Genomic DNA, 15277 nt, shown 5'->3' with positions numbered 1-15277 from the left:
GAAATATGAACACACATTGTCTTGAGCTCAGCCACTGATTGGTGAGAGCTATGGTAGTGAAACGATGACGAGTTTGCTATGGCTTCAGTAAGAATTTTAATATATAATCTCCTCTGTGTTTAGGTTCATTTTTATGTCCAGTTAGGCTATTATATCACTGTATACTGTAGGATCTCTTGATCCAGTACAAATCATGGATTAAAATACTAGATGCGTCCCCGCAAAAAAGCAATAGATGCGAGTTTTAGGCTGAAAATAGTCTACAGATCACAGTACGCTCGTCATAATTAGTTTACAATATCTCTTAGAACATCAAAGGGGTGGTGGCGCAGTTGGCTAGCGCGTAGGTCTCATAGCTAAAGCGAGTGATCCTGAGGTCGAGAGTTCGAGCCTCTCTCACCCCAAATTTTTTAATTTGCCGTGTAATTTCTTTTTCTTGTTTCATTCTCTATTTCGAAAATTTACTCTTCTCGAAAAGACAAGACTTACTGATCACTTCATGAGCCAGTGTTTTATATACTTCCAGCTAAAAGACTACTCGTCACTTCATGAGCCAGTGTTTTATATACTTCCAGCTAAGTCGTTTTACTGCTTAAAATACAGTTGTAATTTTGGTATCCAGAGGCACCGGCCGCTCTGAGTCAACAAGTACACTTTTCGATTTCAGGTCTGGTAAATACATTGCGGTATGCATCCCCCGAATCAGGAGCAAGAAATCAAAATCAAGCTGAAATTTGAGAAATAATATGACGCGGCGAGAATCAGACACTTAAAATTTGTGATAATTCTCGTCTTCGATGAGATATACCACTACGCTAAGACTTCAATCCCAGGAACCAAGGGTCAATGACCTACTAGGCATCATCAAGTAAAAGCACCACACTGTATTATTGCAATTTGCGTGCAAGGTTGGGGCCTAGAGGGGAGAACAGAGGAGAAGGCAAAGGAAAGCGAGAGACGACAGAGGAGGACGCCTTCTTGCGTTTAGATTGGGTCGCCACCTGCACTGCCGCCTTTGCTCCAGTTGTCATGCCACTCAGAGAAGCCCGTCAGCAAGGCCTCTTGCATCCACTGGTATCGACATTGTGACGTGGCTTCGGGGACCGTCAGCCAGGTCCTCCGGCGGGTGCTCTGCTCGGGCCATGAGGCCAGCTCCTCCTTCACGTGCAGCGCAAACACTGCCGCTCTGCACATGCCCTCGGGGCAGCACGCGTCCTGATGCGTCTTGCTCTTGAAATCGTAGAAACCTAGAAATTGCTGATGCAGAAAAAAAAACTGTATATATAAGACCAAGTACAATGGGGGCATGCTGATTACTTGGTATAGTAATCATGAATGATCTTGCAAGTTAAATGATCTTGCTAATCACGTATAGTATTCCAGTACACAGTTCATGAATGATCTTGCAAGTTAAATGGAACACAAACAGGAAAGATGGAAACAGGTTTAATATCATCTCCAGTGAAGACACATACTATTCCAGAAAAGGTTCTAACCCTTATGAATATTCCATGGCACAAGTAGAAATTGTCAGTTTGTCACAGGAGCTAGAAACCTACAGTTTATGTTAATTACAACCTTCAGAATTCTTCACTGATGCTGGTCAAATGAGTACAAAGTTGGGGCAGCTGAAGCGACTCCCTACCCCCCACACACACACCTCACACACGCGCACACACACACACATCTGAAATGTAATAAAATGGTTCTTTTCGAGCAAAGTGTGAACTAATGAAGTATGCCCTGCTTGCATTTATTAATATATAAACTAGTTACATAAATAGAGCTGCACACTGCACATTCGCCAGTATGTTAATTTACAAAGAGCTGGTGATTTTTCAACTGTACTGTAGTTAACCCATGCACCTAGGATATTACTATATGTGAGTCGTCTGTGAGTACGGTATACAATAATGCAGCAGGAAAAAGTTGGGACGGCTCAGGTATGCTCTGGTTTAGTATAATGCAAACCAAGAAAAATTCACCAATACATGAAATTTGATGGGTTTCGAGGGGGAAAAGCATATAAACCATTCCACTGTTGGTACGGGATAGCTTTCAGGCCCTAAAGCAGTGAGATAACTAGCGTTAATAACTTAATGTCACAACTGGATGCCACTATCTACAATGACTCATTACAGAGGGGATTATAAAAAAGCACATGACCTCAAAAGCTCATGAGCTGATTATTCTACACTGGCAGTTTAGTACAATCAGGCAAAAAATTATATACTATGTCTAGCAAGTTAAGGAAACATACAGGTAAATTTGTCTCAGCTTGTAGCATACATGAAATATCTCAAAATACGTAAGCAAACAAAAATAAAAAACTGACATGAAAATACCATCTTTTACAAGCATCTTACCACTATATCTCCTCGAACTCCAGCTTCTTCTATAGCTTCTCGAGCAGCTGCTTGTTCAACCGTTTCATCGTTCTCCCATCCTCCCTGTGATAGGAAGCAGCAAAATAACAAAATCTCTACATGCTAGTATGGTAACATTTGCACAAAAAACTACAATACAATAACACACAATGAAAGAGAAAATACACTATATATGCTATCTGCAAACTAGGTGAATATGTATTCTGATCGGACTTCCTTCTGTAAAATAAGTTGAAACAATAAGAGTACGTACCATAAACTTGCAGAGAAATTCATTACAAGACAAAGAGGTTAAATAAGTAAGCACATGTATGTTAATGTTCAGGTGCATTTCGTTTGTGCCCCAATCAGCCTCGACTAGTTAGGTAGCACCAAACTATTGGGCTTTCTTTGGATGACATGATTGACAACTTTGTTGCATGACCATGGCTATTTGGCCATTCCCTTTAACCCTTAGCCAAACTTGGGCTCTCCAAAATTTAGGTAGGGGTGATTTATGCATCAACCAAACACACTATTCCTGCGTGCATCTCAATTTGTCTCAGAGAATTCATAAATATATAAATGCCAGGAAAAGGAACACGTGGAGCTAACTGAGATACCAATCTTTGTTGCCGGCAGCACAATGTTCCAAAACAACTTGGTATGATAGTTCAAAGAATAAGTACCTTGGGGAATAATAAACCTGGTCCGCTTTGGGAGTTTATCATGAGAACTTCAACAACTTTTTTCTGTTCATCACCAGAAGTTTCATCAGCTCTATACCTGAATGGTATGCACCTGCAAACAATGAACTTATTCAGACAAAAACATAAAGTATCCACTATGCAAAAGCAGCAAAATGTGAATGTTAAGCCCCACAGTCTACAAAGATTCTTATCAAATCATGCTTAAAGAGGAACAATGTCTCATACTCTCATCATAGGAATCACCAAAAGAAATATTCATTGAAATGTGCAGCTATGTGTTAAGGTGTAAATTATGTGACAGTACCTCACAGCTGCACATTTACAAGTAAAAAAAATGATATTTGAGCTACATAGGCAGTAGAACTGTAGAAGTTCACTCATATTCATGGAAGGTGCTTTCCGGCCAGCTTTATCAAACTACCAAACATTGTAGATGCAGTTTACTGACCTGCATCTCAACCATCAGAAATATACATACTGTATGGATGATAAAAGGGAGAATTTAAGCCTTAAGAAGTCAATGGTCAGAATGTCTAAACGCGGTCTACAACTCTACATCCAAGTAGTATTGCCAACAAATGATAGCTTCATATTTCAGATGCCAGTTATTGCTGTTATTCCTTACAAACTTCGCATAATGACTTGAAAGGCATGTGCATCAGATATTTGCAAACTAAAGTCATCAAAACTTTGCCATCAGCGACATCAGAGGTCCACCCTAGCTTACCAAATCAACATTGAACTAGGAGCAAACTCAAAGAGGGGCACCTATCAGGGGCAAACACCTGGATTATGAAGAGTGATTTGTGTGTTGTAACCACCTGTGACCAGCAGCACAAACAAAATGTATCCACAAGCGAAACAAACAAACGGTAATATTTGTCGCTATCATCGAATACTACAACTAATATACCATGCTTACAAAAACAAATTCAGAGCTCACACAAGCAGCAAACCAGCCCTGGATGGCAGACCTAATGACCACAAGCAGCAAGCCAGCACCGGATGGCAGGCCGCGCCACCACGGCGCAAACTCCAGCGTCCAAAACGCCCACACACATCAAAACAATGCCAGCATCACATACGGGGAGATAGGAATCTAGGTCAGGAGGGCAATGAACGCACGTGCGCAGCCCTCGCCCCCAATCTAATCGGATATAGGACACTAAAAGCATCAGGATTCAGGACGAGCAACGATTAGGGAAGGCGGACCCAATCCATACCCGGCGACGAGCCGTCTGCCGTCTTCGTACCGCTGCTGGTGGCGCCCCGTGCGGGCCACGAGGTCGCACATGCTACCCTGCCCGCCTCCGCCGCCGCCGCCCGCCCGCTCTTCCTGCGCGCCGTCTCGCAGGCCTGTGGGGCGAGTGGGGTCCGGCGGTGCACGGGGAGCAATGCGGCGGGGGAGGGGAGGGGGTGGGGGAGGGGGAGGCGGAGAGATTTGTGCGGGGAGGAGATTGGGAGATTGGTGGAGGTGGGAAATTTCCTTGCCGTGAGGGCGAGGCGCCCCCCGGTTTCCTTTTCCCCTTTTTTTTTCTTACTGTGGCGTGGTGGTCGCTTCTTTTTCTGGGCCGCTCGGGGGAGAGCCGTCTCGGCTTTTGTTTTGGGTCGGGCGCACGCAGCAGACGTGGGTCGTGCTGGCTTGGCCGGCTGCTGAGATTTTTTTGGGTTTCTTCTCCTTTTCTTTTCATAAAGGAAAGCTTTTGGTTTGTTTTATCCGGAGTTGGGTGCATTATTTGGGTTTTTATGTTGTTTTTATTCTGACCTTGTACTATTTTTTTTGCTTTAGCCTTGGTCTTGGTGCTCATCATCTGGCGGCGGCAAGGAAAGAAGTTGGAAAGCTCTTACTTATACAGTCAATGTCGTAGGTGTCGGTCGAGGTATAACTTGCCTCACATGTTTTGTTTTGTTTTGGTCGGCAGAATGGTGTACAGTTGTATGGGTGTTCTATTTGCCGTCCATGACGAGGCTTGTGAGTAAATTAGGGGTTCACTTTTTGTTGTTATGCAAATAGGGTCAGATGTAGTTTTTATTTCTTCTGTTTTGTTGTCCCTTGATAATGGAACCGATATAATGTTGGATGGAATGAAAAAAAAAAGTCGGATGCAATGGTCTAAGCTTCGAAAGGTTGTCCCGGTGTGGCGGACTCAGGTTTATCACCTGGGTGCACAAAGTGTCAGAGTTCATAATATTAGAATTTTCCCGGCTACTTACCAACTTTTACATAGTTATTATCTATTTACTTTATGCTTTGTTAACAAAATTAATGGCCATGCATCCTCTCGCGAGGAAAGAAGTTGACAAGTTCGTACTTATATTGGCATCACTCATGCCAACCGAAAAGATAACTTGTCTCGCGTGTTTTTTCTGGTTGACATGAATGCCATGTAGTTTAAATATGGATTTATATGCTTTGTCGATGATTGGTCACATTAGTAAATTAGAGTTTTCTTTTTTCATATGCAAACAGGGTCGAATGCAATGGACTGGTTTTAGCAAGGGTGTTGTACGAGGCGTCATGCACTTTTATGGTTGTTTTAGACCGAAGGTACATGCCCGATTTTATCTACCCCAAATGATCACAACAAAAGGTCTTACGCACATGTCATATCATCAGCCTGACTTTACAATTGTGTTTACAACACTACAACTAAAGCATAAAGAAATAAGCAACCGGTCCAACAAAAAAAGTTGGGACCCTTACATGTCGCATGTAGGAATCTGGTCATCATCATGGATGCCTAGTAGAGGTGTGCCCTTCCTCCTTGGCCAGTGGCATCAAGTTTTGTACCCTCCCTCTGGCGCTTCCTCCGGTTGACATCGTATGTGTCTGGTGTCAGCCCAAGTCAATGTTCCAGAGTCAATCATAGAACCTGGGGCATCCCGAAAGGTCCCACCGGAGTCAATGTCCTGGAGTTGGTCCCGGAAACCAAAATGTCCCGGAAGGTCTCTCCAAAGGTTCTAGGACGACATTCTAGGAAGTGTACATGATACGCAACATGCAGATTTTGAGTGGTGCTATATAAGGCCCACACTCTTCTTCCCCAAGGGGTTAGCCTTTGCCAATTTCTAGCTAAGTTTCTTTCTCTATCATACTCCATTTTCTCAAAGCTCAACAGCCCCATAACCTCTACATCCCTCCATCAAATCATTCCATTCATTTGAGGAAAAAGAGAGAGGAGAGCCTCTGATCTATAGTTCCACTAAAGGAATTTGGTTTCCCCTTTGAGTTTATTGGGCATTTGTCACTCTTGGAGGTTGGAGACTCCTAGGTGGTAGGAGTCCCTCGAGAGGAATTAATTAGTGATTTACCCCGTTGTCTGTAGAGGTTTGGAGGTTGCTTCAAGGTCTACCACTAGTGGTTGAGAATCGTCTTCATGGTGATTTCTCAAGTAGAAGAAGGTGAGCCATCGTGACGTTGGTGGATCCTTTGTGGTTTCTCCCACCTCTCCAATGGTGATTAGCTCCCCTCAAAGGGAGTGAATATCAGGATACATATTCGTCTCTAGTGTCTTAGGTGTTACTAACCCTAGCTCATTACTTGTGGTTTACTTTGGTTACTTGACCATGCAATCATCATATATGTTGTATATCTCACCTTAGCATTATTTAGGATCAAACTTTATATTCCTCAAAGCCAAAACTTGCTAATAAGTGGAATAAAATGTGTAGTTTTCCTTATTCACCCCTCCCCCTCTAGGTCCATCTCAATCTTTTTAGGAGGTTCTAAACCCAAAAGTTTGAGACATTATGGGTTTGGTAGAATTTATGTGTGAAAAGCAGGTGTTCGTGGGGCCATATAAATACCCATGTTCTTCTCTCAAGGGTGGATGTCGACTAGATCTCAAGCTCAACTAATGTTGACCACCTCCAAATTTCCATTCCCCCTTTCTAGTCAACCAAATTCCATTTATTGAAAGGGAAGAAATGTAGGTATGTGTTTCATCAAACCAATATTGAATCACCAAGTGTTTTATGCGATTAGTTACCCTTGAGTTTGTGGGAAACCCTAGGTGGTTTGGATTGTTGGGATCTACGGTAGGGCGCATCAACTGTAAACTAAAAATTCCTACCCGCGGAACATCCAGGAACATACTACGGGAGATGGATCACAGATTGTTACCACTAGACGGACAGTGTCGTACATCGGAAGTAGAGTTAGGGCAGCGCGTCTTCGGAGTCATCTCCTCCTCGTCGATCTCACACGTAGCCAATCGGATCCCATGAACAGGTTCGCCGGAGCAGCGCAAGTGCACCGCCTCTAACGATATCCGCACGTGCAAGAGGAACATCATGCGGCGGACTGCTAGGCTTGATCACACAACCAGTGGTGAGTGGAGGTGGCTAGTTGCAACACATGCAAAGCCCTAGTGACGGCACCGCGATTAATTTAATGAGTGTGCTGCACCTCCACTATATATAGGCATCTGTCGCGGGCTCAACACTTGGGCCTCGTACGAAACCTAAAGCCCAAATTTTGTTTGGCCTAGATCCTAGTCCGAGTAGCATCACATCTGACTCGTGGAGTTGGATCCGGCCTCATAGGTTCCTTCCCTTAAGCGCGTGACCCCTTAGGTTCAAGTCGGCTTGGTCGTAGGTTAGATCACCATCAACCTGCTCGGCCGGTAGCAGCCTCTAGCAAGGTGTGCCAACCATCCAAGTAGACAACTAAGCCGGTTGACGAACCTGTACAACATGTCACAGTTCTGTTCCTTTTGCCACACGATACATGTTGTCGGGCTCAAGGCGAGTATATCATCCTTGTGCTAGCCGACCTCTTTCTCATTCCAGTGATGTCGACCACTAACCGAATTATCTCATAATCCTTGCCGCATGGCCATGCTTACTTGGTCGGATCACACGAGGGGCCCAGAGTATATCTCTCCTGGTCAGAGGGGCAAATCCCAGCTTGCTCGACCATGTCTTGCAATATGGGTCTGGACAAGCCCGAAACCTACCTTTGTAACTACCGAGTCATGGAGTAGCGTTTGGTCGGCCCAAAGTAGGTCTGTCACCATCTCGAGTACATGCGCCAGCTCGAGTCTTGGGACATAGAACGTATGTTGTACTAGAGACTCACAGATGACATATCGCTTCGTCTCATAGTCGGGTCTATCCAACTCGTAACTTATCTTGACTTCCATCCGACTATGTTGAATCTGACCAGATCCTTCTGAGTCCATATTATATGGCCAACATCCAATGCTCCATGCCTAGTTAGACCAAGCCATCCATCGTGTCATGTGATTGTCTAGTTGGCTACGCGTCTACACAACCCTTTCGACTAAGGACCTTTTAGGACAGTCATCATATAATGCATAGTCTCACAAACAAGTCACGTACTTGTTGATACACATCATCGATAATGTGCAAAGACTATCTTTATTCATAAACACATAGGAAATATCATCATACATGATTGTCTCTAGGGCATATCTCCAACATGGATTCACCAGGGAGATCCCAAGCTGTGATGTTAACCCTAAGGGCCTATTCTGAAGTCTTCCCAACTCTACAAACTCCAAAAATTCAACTTCTCAACCCAGCTTCTCACTCCATGCAGTGACTAAAGTCCGTTCTGCATTGAAAACAGCTTCTGCGTCGCCACCTTGGGCTTCCAGCGGCTGCTGCACCATATTGGGCTGGATGGAGGTCGTCCAATTTGTTGCATGCGGACCAAAATGAAAGGAGTGACGTGATGAGCCTGTTTTCACAAAGAAAAATGGGAGGAGAGAGAGATGAAACCGAAGCGTTTTTGTTCACTTGGCGGTGGAAGACCTTGTAATTTCAGCCAACTCCATGCTTCAGTATATTTCTGAAGATGCAATTCCCCTACTTCTCAAACTCCTCTAGTTTTACACTAGGATCGATCATGGCTTCTTGAAGCTAGCTTCTTGGAGCTAAAACGTTCGGCTTGGCTCTACACATGGAAATTGTGAAGTGTGGAGCTGGAGGACTTCAGAATAGGCCCTAAGAACAACCATTGGTGGAAGGAGTAGGGAATTCTTTGACACCGTCTCTCTAAGACCTTGGTGAGATATTGTTGTGATTACATTTGTTGGACTCCACCTCTCAAATGGGAATTAGAACCCCAATGGTGTGAACTTCATGATACATCTACATCTGCATTACTTGTGGTTATTTCGTTCCCTAAGTTTTTTTATTGTCTATTACTTCCTTGCTTAGTTTTCTTTGTGTATGCTGCATGCTTGTGGTTAAAGCTCATCATATAGGATGTTTCACCTTGGGTGCATTTGTAGAGAACTCATATTCAGCAATTCCCTCTAGTATGAATTGTGAAAAGTAAATTCTGGCAGTCACCTATACACCCAACCCCATAACCATCATATTTTGATCCTTCAGCCCAACTTTGTGCCGTGAAGGTAAGACAAATATGTGAGGCTGTTGGTGCAATATCTGCCTACCTTGTGTTTTGGAGATTGTTGACAAAAATAGGTATGGACTGATTTGTTTGCTAGTGCATACAAAGAGAAACAGTCCATACAGAACCGAAGAGAATGTTGTCTCCGGTGCCATGTTTGAGGAACTTCACCGAAACATATATGCATTCCAGAGAAGAAAGAGCTACATATCTTGAAGACATGTAGGCGAGGAGATTGTTGTGGAGAAATTAACCCCTCGACAACTTACTGCTGAAGCGAAGCATTTAGTTTGGTGTCGTCCGAAGGAATTGACTGCAGCGAGTGAAAGTTGAAGACAAATTGAAGACGTAGTATTCTTTTCGTTGTTCTTCTTTTGTTCAAATTGAGTCATAGGACCTCCATACTATTAAGGGGGGTATAGGTTCTCGATACTTAGATCCGATGTGATGCTTAGCCAAAACCTATGAAAGTTGCGAGAGAAATCTCTTTGTATTCGAGCAAATACTTGCCAGCAAGGGACTGTGATCTTCTTCGCTGCGAGAGATTTCTCTCTGACCGAGGAGTTAGCAGTACTTGCTCCGCAAGTAATGTTACTGTTGTGATCAAATCCGACCATTAGAATTGTGTCATTCGGCCATTGGCTGCTCTCGATGTCCAATTTGGTCATTTCCCACCAGGGAAGGTTGCGGCTATAAATAGCCACCCCGCTCCAACGTTATCTGTTGGCTGCTCCGCTTGAGATTTCTAAGAAGATTGATTTGAGCAACCCCTCTCCGAGTGATTTGAGTTAAGATCCACCGAGAGAAAAGGCAAGATCCCAAACTTAGACGGTGGTTTAGTGATACGTCTCCATCGTATCTACTTTTCCAAACACTTTTACCCTTGTTTTGGACTCTAACTTGCATGATTTGAATGGAACTAACACGGACTAACGCTGTTTTCAGCAGAATTGCCATGGTGTCATATTTGTGCAGAAATAAAAGTTCTCGGAATGACCTGAAACTTCACGGAGAATATTTTTGGAATTAATAAAAAATACTTGCGAAAGAATCAAGACCAGGGGGCCCATACCCTGTCCACGAGGGTGGGGGGCACGCCTGCCCTCCTGGGTGCGACCCCTGTCTCATGGGCCCCCTGGTGCTCCACCGACCTCAACTCCAACTCTATATATTCACGTTCGGGGAGAAAAAAACTAGAGAGAAGGATTCATCGCGTTTTACAATACGGAGCCACCGCCAAGCCCTAATATCTCTTGGGAGGGTTGATGTGGAGTCTGTTCGGGGCTCCGGAGAGGGGAATCCGTCGTCGTCGTCATCATCAACCATCCTCCATCACCAATTTCATGATGCTCACCGCCGTGTGTGAGTAATTCCATCGTAGGCCTGCTGGACGGTGATGGGTTAGATGAGATTTACCATGTAATCGAGTTAGTTTTGTTAGGGTTTGATCCCTAGTATCCATTATGTTCTAAGATTGATGTTGCTATGACTTTGCTATGCTTAATGCTTGTCACTAGGGTCCGAGTGCCATGATTTCATATCTGAACCTATTATGTTTTCATTAATATATGTGAGTTCTTGATCCTATCTTGCAAGTCAATAGTCACCTACTATGTGCTATGATCCGGTAACCCCGAAGTGACAATAATCGGGACCACTCCCGGTGATGACCATAGTTTGAGGAGTTCATGTATTCACTAAGTGTTAATGCTTTGGTTTGGTACTCTATTAAAAGGAGGCCTTAATATCCCTTAGTTTCCAATAGTACCCCGCTGCCACGGGAGGGTAGGACAAAATATCTCATGCAAGTTCTTTTCCGTAAGCACGTATGACTATATTCGGAATACATGCCTACATTACATTGATGAACTAGAGCTAGTTCTATGTCACCCTATGTTATAACTATTGCATGAGGAATCACATCTGACATAATTATCCATCACTAATCCAATGCCTACGAGCTTCTCACATATTGATCTTTGCTTAGTTACTTTACCGTTGCCATTGTTACAATTACTACAAAACTGCTATTGTTACTTTTGCCACTGTTACTGTTACTTCCATATTACTTTTCTACTAAATACTTTGCTGCAGATATTAAGTTTTCCAGGTGTGGTTGAATTGATAACTCAACTGCTAATACTTGAGAATATTCTTTGGCTCTCCTTGTGTCGAATCAATAAATTTGGGTTGAATACTCTACCCTCGAAAACTGTTGCGATCCCCTATACTTGTGGGTTATCAAGACTATTTTCTGGCACCGTTGCGGGGTAGCATAGCTCTATTCTTTAAGTCACTTGGGGTTTATATCTGCTGATCACTATCAGGAACTTGAAAGACGAGAAAACCAAGATTTATCCCTCAACTACGAGGGGAGGTTAGGAGCTGCCATCTAGCTCTGCACTTGATTATCCTTCTGTTTTGAGTAAACTTGCGACAGCTAAACCTGCTTCTGCTATTAATTCTGATATGTCGCATGTTATTGATAATGCCACTTCTGCTATGCGTGATGCTTATGATGAAACTACTTCTATGCTTGATAATATTGTGCCATTAGGTGAATTTCTTGATGAACAACTTGCTAGGGCTAGAGAGAATGAAATCATTGAAACTGATAATATTGATGAAAGTGATGATGAAGATTCTCCCCCTAGATATGAATTGCCTGTTGTGCCTGAGGGTTATGTTATGGATGAAGAAACTGCTAGAGATTTTCTTGCTTGCAATGATAGATCTGATCTTAAGAAATTATTAGCTAAGCTGAAAGAAAAGTCTCTGAATGCTAGAATGAAATATGACCCTGCTTTTGCTACTTCACCTATCTTTATTACTCATAAGGGTTATGATTTCTCTGTCGATCCTGAGATAATTACTTTGGTTGAATCTGGTCCTTTTTATGGCTATGAATTTGAAACTGTTGTGGCACATCTTACTAAATTGAATGATATAGCCACCCTATTCACTAATGATGAGAAAACTCGTTACTACTATATCCTTAAATTATTTCCGTTCTCATTAAAGGGTGATGCTAAAACTTGGTTTAATTCTCTTGATCCTGGTTGTGTGCGTAGTCCCCAGGATATGATTTATTACTTCTCTGCTAAATATTTCCCCGCTCATAAGAAACAAGCTGCCTTAAGGGAAATATATAATTTTGTGCAAACTGAAGAAGAGAGTCTCCCACAAGCTTGGGGGAGGCTTCTCCGATTACTTAATGCTTTGCCTGGTCATCCTCTCAAGAAAAATGAAATACTTGATATCTTTTATAATGGACTAACCGATGCTTCCAGAGACCACCTGGATAGTTGTGCTGGTTGTGTTTTCGGGGAAAGAATTGTTGATCAAGCTGAATTGCTATTGAATAATATGTTGACTAATGAAGATAATTGGACACTTCGTGAACCGACTCCTAAGCCAACTCCGAAGAAAAGAGGTATTCTATTTCTCAGTCCTGAAGATATGCAAGAGGCAAAGAAAAGGGTATTAAAGTTGAAGATGTTAAGAATTTACCACCTATTGAAGAAATACATGGTCTTGATAAGCCGACACAGGTAGTAAAGGTAAATTCTCTCTATAGATTTGATGAAGGTGATATTCCTTGTTATAAGTCTGCTAGTCAATGCTTGGATGAGTTTGATAATTTTATTGTTAAACAAGAAAACTTCAATGCTTATGTTGGTAGACAATTGAAACGTAATGCTTATATGATTGAACACTTGAGTGATTATATGTTTAGAGTTAAAGGTGAACTTAAACTTATTAGCAAACATGCCTCTATGGTTACCACTCAAGTAGAACAAGTGCTTAAAGCTCAAAATGATTTGCTCAATGAATTAAATAACAAGAAAATTGATAATGTTGTCAGAGTTATGACTAGAGGTGGTAGAATGACTCAGGAACCTTTATATCTTGAGGGCTACCCTAAGAGAATTGAGCAAGATTCTCAGAGAAATAATGTTGATGCACCTAGTCCTTCTAAAAAGAAGAAAAAGAAAAATGATTGGACTTTGCATGCTTCTAGTGAACCTGTTGTAGACACACCTGAGAATCCTAATGACATTTCTATTTCAGATGCTGAAACACAATATGGTAATGAACATGAACCCAGTGATGATGTTAATGATGATGTTCATGTTGATGCTCAACCTAGCAATAATAATGATGTAGAGGTTAAACCTGCTGTTGATCTTGATAACCCACAATCAAATAATCAACGTTATGATAAGAGAGACTTCGTTGCTAGGAAGCACGGTAAAGAAAGAGAACCATGGGTTCAAAAACCCATGCCTTTTCCTCCTAAACCATCCAAGAAAAAGGATGATGAGGATTTTGAGTGCTTTGCTGAAATGATTAGACCTATCTTTTTGCGTATGCATTTGACTGATATGCTTAAAATGAATCCTTATGCTAAGTATATGAAGGATATTGTTACAAATAAAAGAAAGATACCGGAAGCTGAAATTTCCACCATGCTTGCTAATTATACTTTAAGGGTGGAATACCAAAGAAACTAGGAGATCCAGGAGTACCAACTATACCATGCTCCATTAAAAAACTATGTTAAAACTGCTTTATGTGATCTTGGAGCTGGTGTTAGTGTTATGCCTCTCTCTTTATATTGTAGACTTGATTTGAATAAGTTGACACCTACTAAAATATCTTTGCAAATGGCCGATAAATCAACTGCTATACCTGTCGGTATTTGTGAGGATGTGCCTGTTGTGGTTGCAAATGTTACTATTTTAACAGACTTTGTTATTCTTGATATTCTCGAGGACGACAGCATGTCGATTATCCTTGGTAGACCCTTTTTGAATACTACAGGGACTGTTATTGATTGCAACAAAGGCAATGTCACTTTTCATGTTAATGGTAATGAGCATACGGTACACTTTCCGAGGAAACAACCTCAAGTCCATAGTATCAATTGTATTGGAAAAATTTCAATGATTACTATTGGAGGTTTTGAATTTCCTCTTCCTAATGTCAAGAAGAAATATGATATTCTTATTATGGGGGACGTGCATATCCCCATTGAGGTAATCTAGTGTTATTCGAAATTTATCCGGTTCCATGTTATTCGAAAAGAGTTTGTTAACAAGACTTGATCAACCTTGTTAGTGGATTCCTTTTGATGAGCATGAGATGGATGAAGTTAGAAAGCACAACCTTTTGTACCCTCCTTTTACTTTTTGTTATTTAGATTAAATAAAGCTAAAATAGTATTTTTCTGTCTATTTTCTGAATTATCCTTGCAATAAAAAATACCCCGAAAATAAAAGTTCTCCAAATGTCCCGAAAATGAAATATGTTTTTTTCTAGAATATTTAAGAATTATTGGCACTGAGAACACACCAGAGGGAGCCAGCACCTGGCCACGAGGGCCCAGGGCGCGCCTTCCCCCTAGGCGCGCCCCTGCCTCATGGGCCCCACGTGGCCCCCCTCCACTTATTTCTGCACCCACACACTTCGTCTTCCTCCACAAAAAATCACCACACAGCTCAAACTCATGTTCTAGCTTGTTTTGCTGCAATTTTCGATCTTCTTGCTCAAAGCTTCATTCACAAAACTGTTTTGGGGGATTGTTCTTCGGTATGTGACTCCTCCAATGGTCATATTAGTTTTTGTTCTAGTGCCTTATTCATTGCAAATTTTTGTTGCTGAGGTGACCCTGTTCTTGAGCTTGCATGACAAATTTATTTGGTCCCAAGTAGTTCTAATGCATGATATAGTCTCTAGGCACTTGTGGGAGTAGTTGCTATCAATTTTGTTGAGTTTGGTTCACTTTCATTTTGAGTTACTAAAAATTTCAGGAATTT

At 42.1% G+C, this 15277-nt stretch overlaps 1 protein-coding gene and 1 non-coding gene across 3 annotated transcripts; one reads left to right on the top strand and one right to left on the bottom strand.

The window, feature by feature from the left end:
• The first annotated feature begins 317 nt into the window (after window positions 1-317).
• Window positions 318-404, top strand: TRNAM-CAU (transfer RNA methionine (anticodon CAU)). The gene is given in 2 exon segments: window positions 318-355; window positions 369-404. It is a non-coding gene; the product is annotated as a tRNA-Met (tRNA).
• A 343-nt stretch (window positions 405-747) lies between these two features.
• Window positions 748-4620, bottom strand: LOC123113863 (nudix hydrolase 16, mitochondrial). Of its 2 annotated transcripts, none has more exons than XM_044535183.1 (4): window positions 4330-4620; window positions 3056-3167; window positions 2367-2450; window positions 748-1257 (listed from the first exon to the last, which is right to left on the bottom strand). In XM_044535183.1, the coding sequence occupies exons 1-4, from the start codon at window positions 4368-4370 to the stop codon at window positions 985-987; spliced, it is 510 nt and encodes a 169-aa protein (XP_044391118.1). In that variant the 5' UTR covers window positions 4371-4620; the 3' UTR covers window positions 748-984. The 2 variants fall into 2 exon arrangements, with proteins under 2 accessions (XP_044391118.1, XP_044391117.1); XM_044535182.1 differs by having other exon boundaries at window positions 4300-4618.
• Between the last annotated feature and the right edge of the window lie 10657 nt (window positions 4621-15277).

Source organism: Triticum aestivum, chromosome 5B (genome assembly GCF_018294505.1).
Source record: "Triticum aestivum cultivar Chinese Spring chromosome 5B, IWGSC CS RefSeq v2.1, whole genome shotgun sequence".
In the NCBI taxonomy this organism is placed as follows: domain Eukaryota; kingdom Viridiplantae; phylum Streptophyta; class Magnoliopsida; order Poales; family Poaceae; genus Triticum; species Triticum aestivum.
Note: the sequence above shows the minus strand (reverse complement) of the source record. Positions and strands in the feature narration are given on the sequence as shown.